Source organism: Lepisosteus oculatus, chromosome 9 (genome assembly GCF_040954835.1).
Source record: "Lepisosteus oculatus isolate fLepOcu1 chromosome 9, fLepOcu1.hap2, whole genome shotgun sequence".
Classification (NCBI taxonomy): domain Eukaryota; kingdom Metazoa; phylum Chordata; class Actinopteri; order Semionotiformes; family Lepisosteidae; genus Lepisosteus; species Lepisosteus oculatus.
In genome coordinates this window covers 40,770,568-40,792,023 of record NC_090704.1, presented here as the reverse complement: position 1 = coordinate 40,792,023, position 21,456 = coordinate 40,770,568, and the positions used below count along the sequence as shown (strand labels likewise).

General features: G+C 38.0%; 1 protein-coding gene across 3 annotated transcripts in view; it reads left to right on the top strand.

Moving 5' to 3' along the window:
* The window catches only part of rnf213a (ring finger protein 213a), a 47,613-nt gene extending 26,730 nt beyond the window's left edge, over positions 1–20,883 (top strand). For 2 of the 3 annotated variants that reach the window (XM_069194525.1, XM_069194526.1), the window contains 39 exons: positions 19–152; positions 285–380; positions 481–599; positions 825–953; positions 1,369–1,421; positions 1,899–2,052; positions 2,294–2,429; positions 3,196–3,387; positions 3,820–3,950; positions 4,577–4,734; positions 5,150–5,344; positions 5,811–5,998; positions 6,521–6,641; positions 7,028–7,128; positions 7,222–7,404; positions 7,876–8,045; positions 8,182–8,281; positions 8,595–8,709; positions 9,000–9,207; positions 9,960–10,168; positions 10,695–10,817; positions 11,060–11,170; positions 11,434–11,676; positions 11,766–11,841; positions 12,147–12,181; positions 12,286–12,386; positions 12,743–12,899; positions 13,123–13,297; positions 13,799–13,893; positions 14,115–14,366; positions 14,789–14,921; positions 15,026–15,109; positions 15,331–15,511; positions 15,854–16,055; positions 16,679–16,756; positions 17,009–17,206; positions 18,290–18,379; positions 18,716–18,894; positions 19,281–20,883. In XM_069194525.1, coding sequence (XP_069050626.1) covers positions 19–152; positions 285–380; positions 481–599; positions 825–953; positions 1,369–1,421; positions 1,899–2,052; positions 2,294–2,429; positions 3,196–3,387; positions 3,820–3,950; positions 4,577–4,734; positions 5,150–5,344; positions 5,811–5,998; positions 6,521–6,641; positions 7,028–7,128; positions 7,222–7,404; positions 7,876–8,045; positions 8,182–8,281; positions 8,595–8,709; positions 9,000–9,207; positions 9,960–10,168; positions 10,695–10,817; positions 11,060–11,170; positions 11,434–11,676; positions 11,766–11,841; positions 12,147–12,181; positions 12,286–12,386; positions 12,743–12,899; positions 13,123–13,297; positions 13,799–13,893; positions 14,115–14,366; positions 14,789–14,921; positions 15,026–15,109; positions 15,331–15,511; positions 15,854–16,055; positions 16,679–16,756; positions 17,009–17,206; positions 18,290–18,379; positions 18,716–18,894; positions 19,281–19,434 — 5,559 coding nt within the window. In that variant the 3' untranslated portion in view covers positions 19,435–20,883. Of the gene's footprint in view, positions 1–18; positions 153–284; positions 381–480; positions 600–824; positions 954–1,368; positions 1,422–1,898; positions 2,053–2,293; positions 2,430–3,195; positions 3,388–3,819; positions 3,951–4,576; positions 4,735–5,149; positions 5,345–5,810; positions 5,999–6,520; positions 6,642–7,027; positions 7,129–7,221; positions 7,405–7,875; positions 8,046–8,181; positions 8,282–8,594; positions 8,710–8,999; positions 9,208–9,959; positions 10,169–10,694; positions 10,818–11,059; positions 11,171–11,433; positions 11,677–11,765; positions 11,842–12,146; positions 12,182–12,285; positions 12,387–12,742; positions 12,900–13,122; positions 13,298–13,798; positions 13,894–14,114; positions 14,367–14,788; positions 14,922–15,025; positions 15,110–15,330; positions 15,512–15,853; positions 16,056–16,678; positions 16,757–17,008; positions 17,207–17,357; positions 17,555–18,289; positions 18,380–18,715; positions 18,895–19,280 lie in introns of those variants that run through there. The other variant, XM_069194527.1, reaches the window with a different exon arrangement.
* Positions 20,884–21,456: the final 573 nt, after the last annotated feature.

Sequence of the window (21,456 nt, the reverse complement as noted above, 5' to 3'; positions counted from 1 at the left end):
TAACGTATTTTTGTGAAGGTTACAACTTTCTCCAGACTCCTCACCGCATCTGATGTTGACAGACTCCTCCAGGATGTCATATCTTTTCAGAATGTTGAACTCCTTTCCCTGCAGCAGTTTGACACTGAGCACTCCTTCCTCAAAAAGATCAGGTGTGTTCCTCATTTCCTGTCTTCCAGGAATACCTTATTATAGTTGCCGAGAAAGAAAAACAAACGTGTACTTCTCTTCAAAATCTTTGTAAAACAGGCATTGCCATAATAGTGTCACTTTGATATTTTCAGGAGTTTTCTGGATACAAGATTTGGAAACAAAATCCTTATTATTCAGACGGACTTTGTTGAAGATTCGCAAAGTAGTAACCTGATTGCGTCTGCAAAGTAAGCAGAGTTTTGAAATGAATTGTACATTCCTCATTACCGAAATGACTACAGACCTGGCAGTGGACATCATACGTTTACATTTCAATTTCTCTTTTAGGTATTCTGCAATAAATGAGATCAATAAATCTAGAGATGAAATGACAGAGATTTTAGTGTACTTCATTACTAAACTGCCACGAATGGAAGGTGGAACATCTTATGTTGGATTCCATGGAGGTAAAATTGTAAATTTACTCTACTAGATGAAGTCAAAACCAATGTAATGAAAAGACTTAATTTATCATAAAAATATTATTTGTGTCCATTTGAGATCATTTATAATAAACCAATATACATTCATAATACAGTACATACTGTATGAATACTCTGCATATTCTTTATAATGATGGACTTGGAAAGTGTGCATTTAACATTTTTTTTCTTTTGTCCTTGCGAGAATAGGACCCTGGAGGTCAGTCCACATTGACGATCTCAGGAAGTCAAAGGACATTGTCTCTGACATTACTACCTTGAAGAGTCTCACTATCAGTCAGCTCTTTGAAGAACGTGAAAAACCCAACAAACCAGAAGGTCTTAAAATATTTTTATGTCGATTTCTTGATGAATATGGTGAAATCTTAATGGTCACTGAGTTTCCATTCACTATGTGAAGTATTGAAATAGGAATTAGGATGAGACTGTCTAAAACTGGAATTTAGAAAATTGTCAACATTTAGGGTGACTAATGGTGTTGAGCCAATGTGAGGTTTTAGAAGAAGAAAGAGAGATTACAAGATCTGTGTATATAGGCCCATGTATTGCTGTATGGAGTTCATGGACGGATGATGAGAGACAGCTATACAGTACTATATGTTTAAGAAAGTATTAGTATTACTTGTGATGGGCATTGCCTACTTAGCAGAGTCGGTATCTTTCTTTATCTCTATGTTATTAACAACTTTGCTGGTAGTGTATCTTAATTGGAATTTTATTAACACTTTTCTAGCAATGGAAACAGATGACACTAAGATGGAAAGCCCTACGCCGGAAGAGAATGCCGTAAGTATCTTGCACTCTGAAGGCGGTGATTACTATGTATCCAATATTATGTACCATGCAGTGAGTACAATATTGTCAAATTTCTTTGTTTCTTCAGTGTTAACAAGCACGTTTACTTCTGTATTTAGTATGACACTAGTGGTTACATGTCATATATTCCTTTATATAACTTTAAGACTATTTTTATTTGCATTTTAAATATTTTACATCAGGGGTGGACAACCCTTGTCCTGGTGGGCCAGTGTGTCTGCGTGTTTTCCTTCCAACCCAGCTGTTGACAAGCTCATTTAGCTCATTATTGCCTAAATGGAACTTATAGTTTTCCAAGTGCAGGTACTTTGAAGGGAGCTAGAAAACCTGCAAACACACCAGCCTTCCAGGACCAGGACTGGACACCCATGCTCTACCGCTGCCAGCCCGTGCTCAAGAGGAGGCCAAGAGATGATGTCACTGTGTTCCTCTGCTGGCTTGTTTCAGGACTTGGAGGACATCCTGGACACCACGGCGCTGGTGCGGAGCTGTGTGCAGAGTGCGGTGGGCATGCTGCGCGACCAGCACGAGGGGGGCAGTCGCAGCACCAGGAGACTGGAGATACTGCTGACGCTTCTCGCAGAAAATGAGGAAACGAAAGGTGCCAAACGACGGGAGATTTAAGTTTGTCATAGCTTTCCTGACTGCAGACCGGACATCTGGGAATTTTAGTGAATGATTACTACCTCTGCATTTGTTTGGTATTGGATATAGACCAACTCAACCATGATTCTTAGCTAGAAAAAAAACACACTTGGTTGAAACGAGGAGCATAAACTATTTCCTTGTTGTATAAGTGACGGTGATGGATTTTAAACCTTACTTGGTTTCTGTCCTTCTAGCCTCCTTTTTGAAAACCATGAAGAGACGGCTTCACGCTCTGCTGGTGACGCATGATGAAAACACTCCATCGCCCAAGAACTGGGTGTTCAAGGAGGCGTCGAACATCGACGCCCTGCAGGAAGGTGGAACCTTCAGGTGAGTCAGAAGGATCACTGGTTCTTTTAGTGCAGAAAGGATTAAGATATTGCCACAGTCCACTAATTACATCTGACCCAGGTTCAGGCTTTTCTAGCATGATTCATATGTTTTCAGTTCAACAAAATGTACAAAATTGCTGTACTGCCATATATCTGAAAACTGTTTAATTTTCAGACAGAGTACTGTGGGCTTATGGTGACAGATTGAACTGATTTTATTAAGGCAGTTTTTATATGCAGCTTTACACTCAAAAGTATGGAAATATATACACTGTATATTCACTTATGTTTAATAAGGGTATGCAAGTGAATGTACAGTAAAAACACTTTGACTGCATCTAACTTCTAATGTTGTAAAAAATCAAACCTTAGAAAAGCAAACCTATAAAAACTATATAGAAGACTTTTCAACAGTAATGTAGGCTTATAGTAAAAAGTACTCCTGAACAGGAACAGGTATTAAAATGTACAAATAGGATCTTCAACATTACTGACACACTAAATTAAAGGAAGGGTGAATCGTTTTTCCTACTTCAAATAAGTAAAAACTGAACATGTAACCTGGTGTTTGTTTATGAATAGTATATTTATCTGTAGGCTGAGCAAATACTGAAGACTAGTATTGACGACTGTCAGTTGTTAGAGACTTGTTGTTCAATGGGTCAATCCACAGACACAATTAGAAATGGAGGTTTTTCAGCTTTCTGGAGTCTGTATGTGTATTGAGAAATTTTTAATTGATGATCGGATTTCTGTCTTTACAGACACACTCTGTGGAAGCGAGTCCAGGCTGTGGTCATTCCATTCCTGGCCCAAGTCATCTCCATGATTGACCGCGATTGTAACCTTGACCTCCTGGTTGATAGCAACTCTGTGGAGTCTGTGAAGAAGCTTTGGTTGGAAATTTTTGGGAATTTGAAGTTGCTGTACATACCTTACACAAAAGTGGACCGCAAGTATGTATTCTGTGTTTCAAATGTGATTTGTCATCAAACTTGTGTTCTTTGTATTAGATAAAATGTTTTAGTTTGATAAGTAAGCTAGTAGTAGATAAATTTAGTACTGGGTAGTCTAGACTAGACGACATCTGCCAATAAGAAACTGAACAGAATGCAAGTATCTCTCTACTCAATTTTAATATTAAAAATGACATTTCAGCCATTTGATAGGAAGCTAATTAAGGTGACTTAAATGATCAATGATACATGGTGAAAGAATGTTCTTTCAGATTGTTAGTAATATTCATATATTTGGGGGAACATTATAATATACTGTACTGTAGCTGGCTTTAAGTATTTTCTGGAATATATCTTTATTATGCAGTGTGGTAATGAGTCAGGATTTCTACAGGATTTAGATCTAAATCCATTGTGTCCTGTGATTTTTAGTTCCGAGTCCAAGACGATCCTTGTCCAGAACTACATGAAGCTGGATCACAACCTTTGCAGCACAATGCCTTTCAGCTGGAGGATCAAGGATCATCTCGATGAGCTCTGGGTTCACGTTCTGCAACGGGAAGGTAGAGATGAAGTGCATAAGGAGATTTAAAGATATTTAATTTTCTTTTAGTGATTTACACTCAAGTATGTTTTAAAAATAAATCCCATATTTAGATTCTAAGGAATTCGTATGCAGGTGAAATCAAGATCAGGACAACATGATGGGCAGTATGATGTATGACCTTATTTATAACATATATGCTATAATCAACTTGCTTTATAAAATAAGTTGATGCTGCTTTGTTGTACCTGTTCATGTTGTTTAATTTTAATTACAGCTGCAACAATATTAAAACATTTTTGTCATGACACTGCACATTCATGTGGTACCAAGGCATATTCCTTGCTACCATGCCCTTGTGATCCTCAGTCATGCGAGTTGAAGCTAATGAATCCCCGAGTTTATCAAAGCCAGACATTTTAACATTATAGGTTTATTCCATGCTGAAAAAAAGAAGAAAGAGAACACAACGTTTCGGCCGTTCTCTTTCTTCTTTTTTTCAGCATGGAATAAACCTATTACTTGTTCCTTTGCAGCCTACGCATGCTGACGCAGCTACCCACCTGAACTACTACATTTTTACATTATGTTAAGGTGTGAAGAAGTGAAGCAAATGACACACATTCTTTTTTGTTGTTTCTCAAGGGCACACACACAATCAGCTTGAGGAGTTCTTCAAGAAAACACCTCTGGGAAGGTACATTGCAGATGCTGATGAGGAAATGCAGAAAGAGTTTTTCCACAGGTATCTTCAGGATTTCATCTCCATGACAATGAAAGTTACTTCTCCAGATGAACTAATGGTGAGTTTTCATTGTGGCATTCATTCAGGGATCAGTGAGAGAACTTGCTTTGTGAATATAGAAATGGACACATTAGGAGAGGTGGGGAAGTACACTCACCTATTTCATTTACTATGTTCACGGTACAATATGAGGACCATAGTCTCATTATGTATTGTCAGAGGTGTCTATTTGAATTCAAACTTTGCGATGTACAATAATTCATCCTGGCAGCGAAAAGGTAAATCCACTCTTAAGGAGTCTTCAGGTGACATGTATCATACTATCATAGAGGTGTCTTCTTCTTCTACCTCTTTAAACAGTACTGGCTTCTGTTTTGAGTTGATGCATGTAAGCCGACAGATCACAGGCTTGGAGCACAGGGACGTTCTCTGTAAGACCGTTTCTCAATAAGCCTTTGGTCCTTGTCTTCTAGCTTCTCCGCAGTGCTCTGCTATCCTGCGTCAACGAGCTTAAGATTCGCAGCAATGCCAACAAGGAAAAAGTAACGTCACTACCCTGGGTTCATACTGCTTATCATGAATTCAAAACCCGTCTGCAGAACCTCTCAAGAATGATCACCATTGAGCCTCAGGTGGCCCAATTTCTGCCTAGGGAAGGTGCAGAAATGGTAAGACTAATGTAATCCTCAAACTGTTGTTTTAGTGGTTTGAGCTCCTTTTTCAGGTATAAAAGATTACAGATCCCTGGAATACCATAGTGCACTGTGCATGTATACAGTATTTTCAGTAGGACTTATGAATTGCTCTTGTGGTATATGGCTCACAAGTAATTTTCAGTATTCCAATTTTTAAAAGAAAAACATTAAAAAGTAAAACAACATTAATACAGTATATAATATATAAGAATTTGAAATTTGAACACTTTCTGATATAGATTTTTTGCTACTTTCTTACCAATTTGAATCTGTCATTATTGAGTGGCTGTTTTAAAAGCACCCTTAAATGTATTCTGCACTGTACTATTCCAAGGCAAACCCTCTGTACCACTGCTGCAAATGAAGATAAACCATTCTCAGCAGAGTCCATGAATGCCCAATTCATTGCCAGTTGCAACCTTCTGACACTGCTGTCCAGGTTCTTGATGTGTACGCGGCTGTGGCCTGTGTTGAGCTCTTGGAGCCACACAACCTGGACACGGATGGGCTGTGCCTGGAGTGGCTGAGGAGAGTGAAGAGACTGCAGGTGCCCATCGAGCTCGTCTGTGCTGAGGAGTGCGTGCAGAACTACGGCTCGAGAAGCCAGGAGCTGGTCAAGTTTGTCCGGTGAGTTTATCTCCGCAGCTCAACAGAATATTCACGCTGTATATTACATGTATTCAGTATTTTGTATTCTATTGTATAAATTCGGAATATACTTTCTGAATGTTAATAATTCCATTTTAATTTTAAAAAGACTCATTTCTTTTTAAATTCTCTCTGTTCATTTATAGCTCTTTCACACCCATCCCCCATATCTCTCTTCCTGCGTGTGCTCTTTCTCACATGCTCTGATCCCCTGGGCTTTTTATTCTCAGCTCTCCTCTCTCTCATGCACCTAAAGAAGGCTCAACAGCCCAAACATTGCATTTCTGCTTCCTATTTTTTCAGTGTGGAATTAAACTTTACAGAATATGAATGTCTCTTGTGAGGGATTCTCTGTTCTTTCTGCTTAAATACCTGTTCCAGAATGAAATACTTTTTACTGTAGTCATAGTTTCAGAAGGAACTGGGGAAAGAAAAGCAATACTGCACACTTCACTTTACATAATAGATTTTGAAACTTCTCTTCTGTATTATTTCTTAAAGGAGTGGCTGGAATCGCATCTTTTCATCATCTCTGTTTGTGGAACATGTGCTGCTGGGAATTGAATCCGTACAAAAAGATCTAAAGGTCCTGGTTGTGGCACATGCTCGCAAGTTGTGGAAAGTGAGTAATTGAGGTGGAAGTTATCATTGATTGTAGAGTGCTTGTTCTTCATATTATTAGAAATGACACGGACCTTTGGCACGAGGGTGGTATTACAAAAATATAACATTATATAAGTGATCATAAGTGACAATATAAGTGATCTGAATTATTCAGTTGATACCAAGAAATAAAAATGCAGTTTAATAAGCTTTTGAATGGTTAAAACTGATAAAATGATGGTTATAATTTCTTCCATTGTCATTTGCTAATCTTTAAGTGACAAAAACTAGTATCCTGTACATACTGTACAGCAGCTACTGTAAGTCCCTTTCAACCTTAAGAGTTTGTTGGTAATTCTATGGCATTTATTTATTTATTTATTTATTTATTTTTTTTTTCTTCAGTCTCTGGAGCAAAACTCTGACTTCAAAATGGAGCAGCCCTTCTTAGCTGTGATTGAAGTTCTGAAGTCCTGCAAAGATGAAGCCAGTGAACGTCTTTTCAGGTAATGGGTTTGATCTCAGCATGACTGGTATTTTTACTAAAGTATCTGCCCTTGGACATGTTTCCACAGCTGTTTGTTTGTAATGTGTCCTAGGTTTGGAAGACAGCTGTGTGCTGTGTGTCTGGGGGAGCCCACGGACCCTCTGTGCCTACCATGTGAACATATTTACTGCCTGGTTTGTATAAAACAGTGGCTCCTACCTGGGCAGATGTACTGTCCTTTGTGCATGGTAGAAGTGCCACAGAACTTTGAACTGAAGGTGTCCGAAGATATAAGGTAAGTTTAGATTAAACCATAAAACGCATTAGAAGGTAAAAACATAGGAAATAATGCAAATGAGAAGAAGCCATTCAAACTTGCATGTTTGAACACTGCTAGCACCCAGCGCTTTCTTGAAAAATCTGATTTAATAAGCTTTGACTACATGTCTATGCAGCTTGAAGTGACTAACCACAATTGATGTAAAAACAGGCTTTATATTCTCGGTCCAAAATGCACCACCTATTCATTTCTCATTGTGTTCTACCTCCATGTTTCATTCTTTATCTTGACATAGTCCTTGCTTTAACTCCTTTTCTTAAATCTTCTCTGAAGCTCCCTTTCAATTTCATCTGTTTCGCACTGAATAGATTTCAATTCTTCTATCCTTTCTTAACAGAATGTTAAAAATTATTCAGTCTGCATCTGTAAAAAATTGAAGATGTGACTGAGACAAATCATGTGTATTGTATTTTGTCTTGTTTGCAGACATCTTGTCCAGTTGTATGCCCAGTTCAGGAAAAGATGCAATGCTTTTTTCATCGACATGGTGTCCACTTTATGTTTCAAAGACAACTCTCCTCCTTCAGACAGTATTATTTTGCATCTTTTGTCTTTCTTGATGGTCGATACTAATGCAGTTCCAAACATTAAGAAAGGTAAGCTGCTTTTCTACACACTTTGCTTTTCTGGAAGTCACAAAATATATTTTGAATATACTTTACAAACATATTGTGAAAGGATTTTACACCAAATGCTTCTGATTACAGTTATTTTTCTCTACCTTTTAAATAGGCCGCAGGGTGTATACCAAAGCTCTCTCACCTTTCAATGACTCTGTGGACAAAAATCCTGTAGTCCGATCAGTGGTGCTCAAATTTCTGCTGAAGTACAGGTGAGAGGATGATATGCATTTTTAAGTATTTCTTACACCATTACTCGCAAGTCCAGTTTTACTCATTAAAAAAACATTTCATTAGAGAAATTCAGCACCTTTTTAAAAATATTGAGCCCTTAATTCTGTCTTTTAGAGACATAGCCAGTCTAAAAGAAAAGATCGGTCTTTGTTGTTGTAACCTATTAGCATATGGTTTTGTTCTGCTCACTTCTGATGTTACAGTTTATGAACCCGTTATGGCTGTGGGTACTGTAATTTTTTGTTTCTTTAAAAATTGACTTTTAAATGTTTTTTATTTCACTTCTTTCAGCTTTGATGATGTTAAACGTTATCTGCAAGAACACTTGTCATCGGTTGAACAAAGCAATATTCTGGAGAAAACGGATAAAACAAAGCTCTGTGCTCTGTACATAAACTGTCTTGAGGTAGGATAGGATACTTTAGATTCATGTACACATAAATTATTATTAAGATGACATTTTACCCAGCCTTCTCTAAAGTGTTAACTTGTATACTCTTTACTAATGAAAATACCGGAACAAATCGAGCATGTGTACGATTCTTTTCTGAAAGTAGTTTGCTCTTGAGGTTGTGAATAATATCTGCATATAAACAGTAAATCAGCATTTATAATTGCCACTATTATTCCTGCTTATAATAAAAGTGTTACCCTCTTATATTCCAAAGTGAAAATGCATACTTTTCTTGTACACAGGACTCCATGTATGAGAAGACACAGAGTCAAACAGAATTAGAAACGGTGGCATCTCTGGAGCAAGAGACTCGGTTCCTGCAATGCTGTGTTCAAAATACTGAGGCTGGTCCCGAGAAGATTTCAATAGAATACCTGCAGAGTATTGCCAGAATCCGCCTCTGTCTGGACACTGCTGCATGCTTGCTGGTTAAAGACCTGTCTGGTTTAGGTAGCTCAACTTACCTTTAACTAGACAATACCTAATATTGATCTGTGCCAATCAGCCTTGAACACCTTAAACTTAATGATGCACACACATATCAGATGTCTCATGTTTCGCAATGTAGACTAGGGCCGATCTTATCTGAATGTGATCACCTTCACTCCCATTAAGCTTACTGTAGAGCATGTGCACACACAGTCTGACCTATTGTTCTACACACACTTCAGATTTGGATGCTGTGCAGGGAGGTTATGCTTTTTTTAGCCATGCTTACTGTACCTGGGAATATTTTTCACTCCACCTTACTTGGAACACATGTAATTCTGCTGTGTAAACTCAAAGTATTACTGGATTCAGTGGATGCTCTTTGTAGAATGAAGGCATTAGCACACAACCATATGTAGAGAACAGGAATCTGTTGATCCAGTAAACAAGTATAAACTACTGTAGTATTTTGCTGGTGATTGTTAAATAAGCATGACTTATTATTGTCTTCATTGATCTAAATACACTGACCATAGTGCAGACTGGAGGCATGCTCATTTAGTGAAAGGTTGTCACCTAGATGTTATCTATAGTATATGTATTTGTAGTGAACAGATTCAAATTGAAAACAATTTGATTACACAATACAGATTGAAAATGTATCAATTTGGTCATCTCTGACTTCTCAGACTCTTGCTGTTTTCAGTTAAGGAAACTAAAGTTTTATTTATCAGAGATATTTATGCACTGTTTGTCATTTTCTGTTGGTGAAGCCACAGGAACACAACAAGACCCTGAGGTGTACAGGAGGATTTCAGCATTCCTGAATCATGTGATGGAGTTCTGCAGAAGGAGCAAGAATGACTGGTATCGCATTTACATGATACGGAAAATCTGCAATCAAAAAGGCATGGAGTTTGTGCAGACACTCCTAACGAAACCAGAGTTTCACTGGTTGTTCCCTGAGGAAATTGTTCAACAGGTAGCATGATTTTCTTCCAATACCAAAAATATATATGAAATACTAAGTCTTTTAAAGCTGAGAACAGGCTCAGTTTTTTTAAATGTACAGTAGTCATAATTCATGTTTTGCAACAAATACAAATTCTACATTTTTGGTTGCCTCTTCATTCTGACCTCTATTCTTTATATTTTTCATTAAGTCAAGGATATAAATTAAATAAGATGGGTAGAATCTGCTAATGAATTGGAATATAATAGATTAGATGAATATGGATGGTCTTTTTACTTCACACTTACAGTATTTTTGGGTGAGAAAATAAGAGTAGTCAAACCTGGTGTAATGGAGTAGTCAAGAAGATGTGGTGTAATGGATGTGGCATTATCAATTTCATCATCTGTGATTTCATCTCTCAAAAGTACAAAAATCTTGCAGTTGAAGAAGAGTCAATGAGTTGATGAACAAGTAACAAAGCAGAATTTATATATGTATTTCCAAGTTATTAAATACTTTAACCAATCTACTGTACATTTTTTCTGGTTTTTAGAATGAACATACTGGCCAGATTGACCAGTATCTTGTCTGCGGAATCAATTACCAGGCTTTCCGAGATGCAGTTGGTAGGGCAATGATCGAGTGCAAAACTGAGGGAATAGAGGAGGCAAACAAGGTATACAAGTTTTTATTTTTTATACTATCTTTCAGAGCCTTCATTCAGAAATAATACTGTAGAATTCATGATGCCAGACTTATGTCACGGCTTTATGATGGTCACAAATTGCATAAGTGAAGAGGTGCATTCTCCTGGCTTGTGAGATTGGGATCTTCTGGTAGTTAGGCCTGTACATACTCCTGACAATAGTGTTTATAGTGGTATCAGTGTTCTTAGCTGTGCTTCTGCTGTTAACCTAGAATTGCAGAAGTCCCTTGCAGAAGAAAACAGCACGTCTGCTCCTGGCCATCTTCAGAGAAGTTACCACACTGTACAGAGCCGCAAACCAAAACGTCCATCCCAAACCTGAAGTAAGTGTGATTTAGAATGGTGAAAATATTGCAGGAACAGCCTGATCAATTGCAAATGGACCTTTGTATGAAAAGGCAATGTGAAATAATTCATTGTATAAGGATATGTTTTTTATAGATGCCTGGGTTGTTCATTCTTCTTTTTTTTTAGATTGTAGCTGCCTCATAATGAGTGATGAGTATCATTGTCGGCTTGTTGAGTAGTAGTTATAGTTACTGGTATCCTATAGTAAACGCTTAACCACTTTTATCATCCTATTCAGCAATGTCAAGCAATTGAGGACTTCATCAAGGGGTCACAGATCTTTGGTAGCCCTGAACTGAAGAACCTTGCCACATCCTTGGTATATAACAGGCTTGGAGACCTATCTGTACGTCCTGATTGTACCAGTTCAGAGCACACCATCACTGAACTCGCCATTCACTTGACGACAGTTCTGTTATGTGGACAAGATGGAATCCTGACACCCTTGAAACAGCTAGCTTTGGCACCTGTGAACATGCAGGTAGAAGCTCTAGGTTTTTGTTATATATAATTTAATTATGTATAAAGCTTTTCACTTGGTAAGCTGAGAGAATCTGTGTTTGTCTGCAGAATGCCTTCTTACCAACAATGCCTGAGGACATGTTGGTAGTAGCTGTTCAAGTCTTAGGGAACTTGCAGTGGTATTGTAAGTACAAATTTATTTACCTATCCTCTTATTTACATAACTGACTCCAAGCTCTTTCAAATATCAGAATTGCTTGGTTAATTAGGCTTCTGCAACTGATATAATAAATATAAGCCATGTCTGGATAAGGTCAAACATGCAAGTTATGTGATGAAATAACTTAATATATTCCTCTGCATTCCTCCCTTTATAAATGCATGTAATCATAAATAAAATTAAGAAGATTCCAAGTCATATATTTCGTTAGAGGGAAGAGCAGCCTGAGATAGTGCAATGATTTCACACAATTGCTTTCTTCTTCACAGCTTGTCCAAATGGCCACCCATGCACTATTGGGGAGGTATGTACAAATGCATTTGTGTTTTTACGTACCATAGTGTGTATTTACTTTATTTACAAATGCTTTATTTAACAATCATTCGGCTCTTACGGTTTGGTTTTTAGTGTGGACAGCCAATGGAGAGAAGCCATTGTGTGGACTGTGGTGCTGTTATTGGAGGGGACAACCACAGAGCTGTTCAAGGATTTCAACAAACTAACTTCACGTAAGTCTGTGGGATGATAATTCAGCATTTTGTGCTTATACAGTAGTTTATTGATACAAGCATCTCATCCAACTGTTTCCTGAAGCATCATAGGAAATCAACTTCAATTACATACTGAGCTTTTTGCAGACCTCCATAACCTTTTGTGTTAAGCAACGTTTTTTAATTTTACTCATAATCCAGGATGCTTTAAGAGTATATAGTCTCAAAATGCTTTTTTTTATTATGCAACAAAAAAGCAATAGCAGTAACAATCAAATGCAAATATGAAAGATATGTTATTCAGCTATTCCTGAACTGCAGCTTGTCCTGCAGTTGGCATGAATAAGAACTATTGAAGTGGTATGTTCAAACAGTGGGGATCGCACCCAGACTGGCCATGTCCTGGGAGACGCAAGGAGGAGAGACAATCCTGACATGCTGGACACTAAGAGCATGTCCCCTGCCCCTTTCATACTGATCCGACTCCTCACCCACTTGGCGATGCTGCTGGGAGCTTCACGTGACCCTCGGGTAACTACTTTATCACAGCTCTGTCCCAGGGGCCTAAGTAACTGATGTCACTTAGGTAAGCAAAAGCAAAAATATTTAGGGTCATGTGTAGAAAAAGTAAAAATGATTAAGACAAATAACCAGCAGTTAATCATTACACGGATCAGTCACGGAGTCTGCTCAGATAAATTTATTTACACTTGTGTGTTTCCTTCATTGTTTTTTTTCCTTTCATTTTTTGTAGTCCATATCACAAATGATTAAACCTGCTGTGCAAAACCCACATGTCTTTCTGGTGAACCACCTTGTCAAAGACATGGAGCAGCTGTCCAGGACTCTGGGGAAGGGCACTGACGACTCAGTGAACATCGTCCACCTGCTGCTCAGCCGTCTTCTGGAGCCACACCAGGCCCAGCAGTGTAAGTAGCACCTGACGTAGTGCGCTAGGTGTTTTCAACCTCCCCTACACTCCCTGAATCCACAATTCTGTCTTAGTTAGGAACAGAACTGTACTTTTTAGAACAGTAAAAATTACAGTCATACTTTGCAAGTTATAGTTCTTGGTGGGGCGACAGAGTGCTACAGTGGTTAGCATTGTGCTCCACAGAGCTGGGTTCAGTTCCTGGGGTTCTTGTATGATCTCCTTGTGCTCAAACGGGTTTCCCCCCGCAGTCCTACAGTCCATAGACATGCTGGTAGGTTAATTAGCTTCTAGGAAGATTAGCACTGGTGTGAGTGTGCCCTGCAATGGACTGGTGTCCCATCCAGGGTGAATCCTTCCTTGTGCCTGTTGCTTTTCGGAAGAGACTCTGGCTCTGCCGGACTCTGAATTGGATAAACAGTAAGAAGACGGCTGGATAGTGAACAGCACTTTCTTTTTAATTGTGCTTCTTTTGATTTTATAACACTTGATGTTTCAGGGCCTGTTCCTTATGATAATATACTTTCAACAAAAGAAGCACGTAATGGTTGGGAAACCGTCATTGCTACAGAAATCATCACACCTCAACTCAAGGTAACTTTCTAAACTTTCAAACTTCTCCAACTATCAATTTAAGAAAAGTTGTTTTAAAAATTTATCAAAACGAGTACCTAACTGAGTTTTTTTTTCCAATTTAAATAGAAGTACACGTTTTTTCGATTAGTTTTGCCTTGCATTGAGCATTCGTAATTTCCCATGTTCTGCAGGTTTGTCGGTGTTAAATCTTCCCATCTTTTTTTAACATTTTTAAACAGTCTTTGGAACGCAGGCTGAAAGAAGTCAACGACCTGATCCGGAAAGACTCTCGTGTCTCCTCAAGCCCGATCATGAAGGTTATTTATGGAGACCCCCACATATTTCTGAAGGCTCTGCCTCTGGATAAGATTTTCCACTGTTCAGCCATTTGGAGCTGCAGGGAGAGAGTATCTGTGCAGAACCTGGCTCACATTGTCGAGCAGCACGATGGCAAAGACACCTTGCCAGTGCTGTGGAAGTTCCTGCAGAAGGTAGGTACAGGGCTCATAAGCTGTTGTTTCAATGCCAAGGAAAAATCTTGAAGCACTACAACTCAAGCCTGGTTTAATGCTTCAGAGATATAATACAATTGTAAGTACCAGGTTAAAGTGGAGGAATAGTTCTGTGGAGCTTGGAATAAGAGAGGTTACCTTTCCCTGATAGGAACACCACCTGTAATAATTTGTTTTTCCAAAAATTGAGAATGTACCATAGTCTCCACACCTCAAAAATATATTACATATTTGTGTTTTCTAGGTCTCTGATGTTATTTGATTTTTACTCTGCCTTTTCCTAAAAGTGTTTTCCTTCAGTCCTGGCTGGACTAGCCAAGAGTGGACCTGGACAAGCTCTGGACTTTGAAGACTTTGTCTTTTTTAATGACATGAGCTGTTATTTTAATTTGGTTATTTAGGAGGCTGAACTGAAACTGGTGAAGTTCCTACCCGATATTCTAGCCCTGCAGAGAAATCTGGTGAGGAAGTTCCAGAATGTGACCGAACACATGCACAAAACAATTGGCGACTTTATTCAAAGTCAGAAAGCAGGTACGTGTGGTGACAGGATTGTGACTTCCTGTTCATAAAATCATGTTACAAAAAATATAAATGAATTCTTTATCACCGGTCTTTTCCCTGCTTTTATTCAACAGAATCACTAAAAGCCTGGTATGAGACACGAATCTGCACCTTTTTGACTGTATGGAACCAACTCAGAGCGTCACTGGTCACTAATGGTAACTAGAGATGTATCCTATAGAGTTGCAAAATGTGCAGCATCTTCCTCATGTTTATTCCCTCAGTTATGAGAACAAATACTGATTTAAAGTAGCTCTATTAAAGATAGAACACAACTTTTACTGTATCTTGTTTGTGCTAGATGCTTAAAGCATTTGTAAATTGTGGTGAAACCTTTTTTTCCGCTGCTTCATTTATTTTTTAAAAAATAATTCCACAGGTGAAATTAAGATATCTGAAGATTACTGCAAAGAGGATCTAAACCTTGACAGTGAATTCCAAGTGCTTCTGCCTCAGCGCCATGGTCTGGGACTCTGCTCCACTGCTTTAGTTAGCTACCTGATCGCCCTCCACAATGAGCTGGTCTACACTGTGGAAAAACACACAGGCGAGGAGAACAGGTTTGTCACGTCTTTTTAAAGGCTGGCAAGAAGAGCCATTTTTCCATTAAAACTATTTAGTCTTTTGGGTTACCCATATAAAAGTTTAGAGCGGTACAGGTAGTCCCCTTTGAAGGTTACCCTACTATACAGTACATTGTTTCACACTTGCGTCATTGATGAACTTGATGTCACATTTCCTCACTCTAACATAATTTTTAAATACACCAACAGTCGGCAACATAGGTGGTTTGTGGATTATTTTGAATCTATGAACGAGAGCTTTCAAGTCGTCTTCCACCTTCCTAAGCTGATGAGCAGGAAACAAACTGGGTGAACTCACTAAAGCATTTGTTTGTATAGCTACTCGGTGAGTCCGGCAGACCTCACAGACTTGCATGTGATCAAGTATGAAGTGGAGAAGGACCTGATTCCCCTCATCCTGTCCAACTGCCAGTACAGCATGGAGCAAGGACAGGAGACTGTACTGGAGTACGACCTGCACAAAACACAGCAGCAGATCCTCAACCACTTCCTGCAGGGGAAGCCTCTCATTACTTTAACTGTGAGTCTGCTGCCCAGCCTTAGGTCCGTCCCAGAAGTGGAATCAGATACTGAAGCCAGCGCAGAAGCTTCGCAAACCCGAATTTTCTTAGAATTATCTAAAATTTTATTGTATCAAAATATCTAAATTATCTATCTATCTAAATTATATTATTAAAAGATTAGTAACAGTGTCTGTGAAACTTCTGGAATTAAGTTGTTTTTTCCTTATTCCTGAGAATGTCTGCATGCTATAAGGATTTTTGCAACAGTAAGAAAAATAGAAGAATATAAAGATTTAATATAGAATGAAATTGTTGTGTTTTAGCTTAAATAATAATGAAATCGTGAGATGTGCCTTCTTTCTGGAGACATTTGATTTTATTTGGAGATTTTATTGAAAGGATTTAACATAGTTAATAATGTAATCTTGGTTCACTGGTTTAAGTGGAAGAGTATATGCAGGCATGAATACCATTTAAAGATATTAGATGGTATAAAATATGAGCTTGTTGCTGAAAGCTGAAGAGCGGACCTGCCTCTACACCTCATCCCAAATCCATACCACATCATAAACTTCTCAAACCACTTTAAACAGTACCTCAGTGATAGATTAGTTTAACTGACCTATTAAATTAATTTCAGGGGATCCCAACTCTGGTAAACAGACAAGATCGAAATTATGAAAATATCTTCAAGGACGTGAAAGGGAAACTCATGCAGGTTGGTCTTCATCAACACTTCCTCCATTTGAGATCTGAACAGATCCGTGACTACTGCTTTTTTCTCTTTTCTCACACAGAATAGTATTGATTAACTCCCTCAAGGTCACAGTTTATGACCTTTAAGATTCTTTTTTTGATGCAGTTAAGATGAATTCTGATAATTAAAAATTTGTCACATCTGGTTATTATACATTTTTAATCAAAAAGGATATAATACTTATTCAGTTGAGTATGAACCTTTTTTACTTAGGATTCCCTGCCTGCGCTGATGCTGAATGCCTTGAGTGGTGAGCTGCAGTCATATACTGATGTTTGCGAAGCTCTCTCTGTCGTGGAGGTGACGCTGGGGTTCTTAGCCATGACAGGGGGAGAAGCTGAGATGCAGCTAGTAAAATATGTCCAGGATATCCTGCAGATGGGAGACCAGACAGCCCCACACATCCTGAAGGTTAGTTCCATCTTCGTTGTTATTGTTATACAAGGTGCATGCTAAATTTAGAAACCACTTATCTAAGGTTGTATTGCGATTTCCCTGATTTTAACGGTAATAATTTCACTGCAAATAACAAAGAACAAAATCCTGTCTTGCAACTTACAAGATAAAGAGACGTGAAAAACTGTAGGACGCCTGCTGACTGGGCCAGAGGTAGGATGCCAGACAGACCTGGGGCTGAGGAGATGGCAGCAAGAGTTGAGGAGGAGGAACCTGGTGTTGAAGGCACCAAAGAGGTTGCGACTGAGCCACATTGGATGCTGGAGATAGAGGCAGAAGAGAGAAATAGATTAAATTAATGAATGTGAGGATGAGGAAAATCGTATGGTGTATGATAGTGCGTGCTTGTTATTCACCACAATGGTGCATTCCTTTTTGAAGGCAATGCTGTGATTATATGGGGATTGCAGTAATGGGAAATGCAGAACGGAAGCAATGTGGTAGCAGAGGAGGTAGAAACAACAGGCTGATTATGAGAAGCAGAGATTCCGAAAGTTCTTTGAGCAGATCTGTAAATTGATCACAAAGAAAAATATTTTGAAAAAAGAAACAGCTGACTTTCTTTCCTTCTGTCCTATAGATCAGGGGTGTCCAGACTTTTTTCACTGAACATACAGAATTAAAGTTTTGAAGAGGGTAAAGTGAAGGAGAGGGGGTAATCAGTTTCGAGATGTGATTTTACGTGATGGCACCTAGTGTTCAAAATAGGAACTGCATATTTTTTACTTAACATTGGACCAAATCTAATTATAGTTCTAAATTAACTCACGGGCCGTTTCAGTAACATTGTCTTGCCGCAGTTGGGCCATAGTTTGGATACCTCTGGTATAGATCAAAAGTCAGTAATGATTGTAATGATTAAAACAGCAGTGTGAGATTGGCTTATCTCTGTTGTTATCCCTCCCTAACTTTGGTTAGGAACTTTAATTTAACATCTTACTTTAGCGTCTCTCTTCTAGAGCTAAAGAACTAGCTAAAAGAGAGAATTTTGCTTTAAAATCTTTATGTCTGAAGTTTCTCTTTGTTACATTTGCACAGGCATTAAGCAGGTGCACCCTGAAGCACTCCATAGCTCTGTGGCAGCTGTTGACCTCACTGAAGTCAGAGTGTATGTTGCGCTTAAAAAGGGTAAGAAGGTGTCTTTGAAATACTAGTCTTAAAGGACAAGGGGAGCAGTATAGGTCAACCATTATATAATGAGTATTCACCATTGTCTTGTTTGAGAACTCAGTCAGTCGGTTTCCCTATTACCTGTATGTATTTAACAGAATTATTATTAAAATAATTTATTCGACAATACATATTTTTACGATTGCATATTTTTAGTATGAAACTTGTACTGTGTTTGGAGTTTAACATGTCTATACATTACATGTAATATAGTACTTTATGGTACTAGAAAAAACACTGCTTTAAAATCAGATAGCTCAGTAGCTTACTGTTAGTGTGTCTCTCTCTCTTCAGGATCCATTTTTGGAAATCTCAAAGGTTTACAAGAAACCTTTACTTGATGGTGATAAGAAGCTATTGACAGGGTTTTTAACCAAGGGATGTGTAGACACCTTTGTACTAGAGATGCATGAATTTCTCCTCCTGAACCTGAAGAAAGTCAATGCACCTGAAGAATTCAGGCCTGACTGGAGGTAATGTAATGTTTGTAATGTAATGTTTCTTTGTTAGCCCTGTACAATTTCTTGCATTAGGAATTCGTCTTTTCGCATACCCCAGCTTTTCTCCATCGTGACACAGACACACAGACAGGGAGAGAAGCTTGGGGTCAGAGTGCAGGGTCTGCCATTGTAAGGCGCCCCTGGAGCAGTTAGGGTTACGGAGTAGGATTCCTCTGCCGGCCATGGGATTTGAACCGGCAACCTTCCAGTCACAGGCGCAGATCCTTAGCCACAGAGCCACCGCTCCGCCCCATATGATGTGTGACACTGTTCCCATTAATTTTATGTTTCAAAATATTACCCCTTTTCCAGTTTGTGTCCCCAGAAGCATCCAGTTCATTGCTTTTTTTCTTCCTTAGCCTGAAACACACACTGGTGTCTTATATTGAGCGCAAAGACCTGGATGTCCCTCCAGACATGGAAGAGATCCTTCCCGAGGAAATCTGTCTGTCCCAATTTGTGGAAACCTGGAAGTTTGCTGTGGCCTTCAGACAAGAACGACACCAAAGATAAACTTGTGCTGCCTATTAACTGCCATCTTAACTATTGCCAATATTTTGTACTTTTAATAGTGCCTATGAAACCCCAGCAATGCAAACTCTTCGCATGAATTCCTCTTCCACTGTATTACTACAGAAGCGCTGAGAAAATAATATGTAGTATATGAAATAATATGAAGAAAGATAAGTGTGTTATAGAATCCCCTTCGGATGTAGCCGTAGATAAAGCTTTTAGCTGAACACAATATTCATAAGATAGTTATCTAGTTAGCAGTAGTTTTCTGTAGAGGGCAGAACTCACCGTGTAGTAAAGCCAAGGTATGTTTTTCCCTGTTTTTGATAGTACTGTATGTTAAGGTGTATTTACAAGCATTTGCTTCAGGGTTTTGTTTACAAATTTAAACCAAAACTAGAGCTACTGCAGTTTTGAAAGTGTTATTGCTTAGCTGATAGGATATTCTCAGGGAGTCAGTAAGATTCATTTAAGAGCAGTTAGGAGGTCTACAGATTTAATAAAGCCTTTTTAGTACTTTATCCTCAAATGACCACTGTCTAAGAATTTGATTGTGATCTCCAAGTTTACAGTTTTGAAGCTTGCCTGATGATAATATGGCACCACTTGAGCATAATGTGCTTCCTCTCTTCAGCGGGTTTCAGAAATGTGTTAGAACCAAGGCAAAGCATCTTTGCCATGTAATTGAAGATAAGTTTACTGCTTCGGCTGTTTTGTCTACTTTAATGTGAAAGACACTTGGGACCATAAAGCCCACAATTGTCATTTTGTAATATTTAATTAGTTTTTTTTTTATTTTGTTTACTCTTAACATTTTCCCCTTGTGCTCTGTGAGCTGAAAGTTTTGTTAATTTTGTTTGTTGCTTTGGTGTGTTTGATGCTATAATCATATGGTCCTGAATGCATAAAAAATATTGCTGCTGTTATAAAAATGAAATATTCTGTTTTTAAATGTTCAACTTTGTTTTAAGTAATCTTGACATTTCTTTTCAAGACATTAAGGATATTACATGAAGATAATCTATCATAGTAATTTCTTATTTTGTTTCAGTGAGGAATCGGTCATTGTTAGATTGTAGTGACATAATATTTGATAGTTTTGTGCGTTAAAAAATTGTTAAAATGAATGAAACCTTATTAATGGGACAATAATGACTACGCTGTCCATTCCTGCTAATTAATAACCATTTATGGACCAACTTTGTTTATTACATTAAAATCACAGACCAAGATTCTGTAAAATACAGCATAGTGGAGCAAACTGTTGCAAAGATTGAGTTCAATTAAAAAGGTGCCTTTAATCATATAAAGTCAGAAATTATACATGCGCTTTTTATAATCCATTCTGTATGCAGTACCAACAAATGCATGTTATTTCCTATGTTTAAACTTTTTTTCCCGAGTAAAATCAAAATAGAAGATTAAAAGATTTGTCATTTTCCTCTTTTACATTTTGATTCCAATCATTTCCAGGTGACATTGAGAAGTTCATGTTGTAGATCATCTGTTCGATTATATCTGTATATTATCTTGTCTGTTTTACTGATTGGTAATGAGCACATGATCCTCATGCATAAAAACAGACTTTTTTTAAATTAAGAATACTTCCATACTTAACATTGGAAAACTAACACTTGGAGTAGCTACATCCTGTATTATAATTGAATGTTGAATTTCCATAGAAATCACAAGACCAGATAACTATACACAATAATTGTAAGAGATATGCTGTAACGTCCCTTAACTTCTTCTTGGATGAATTTCATAAATAACTTATAAGTTACAAAACCAGTCTATGTATTCAAGCAGCCATATGTTTTCACTGGCTGTTAAGGTTTTCTACATTTTTCTGTGATCAACACTAATCTTTAATGTAAAAAATGTCCTTTCTGTGTGCCATACATCTTTGTCAGAAATAATACTGAGCTTTAATTTTTTTTTAATGAAATGACAAGATTTTAGTTTTTTTAAGTCGTTTTCTTTTACCGTAACATCCCAGATAGTTTAGTAAAGGTTGAATTA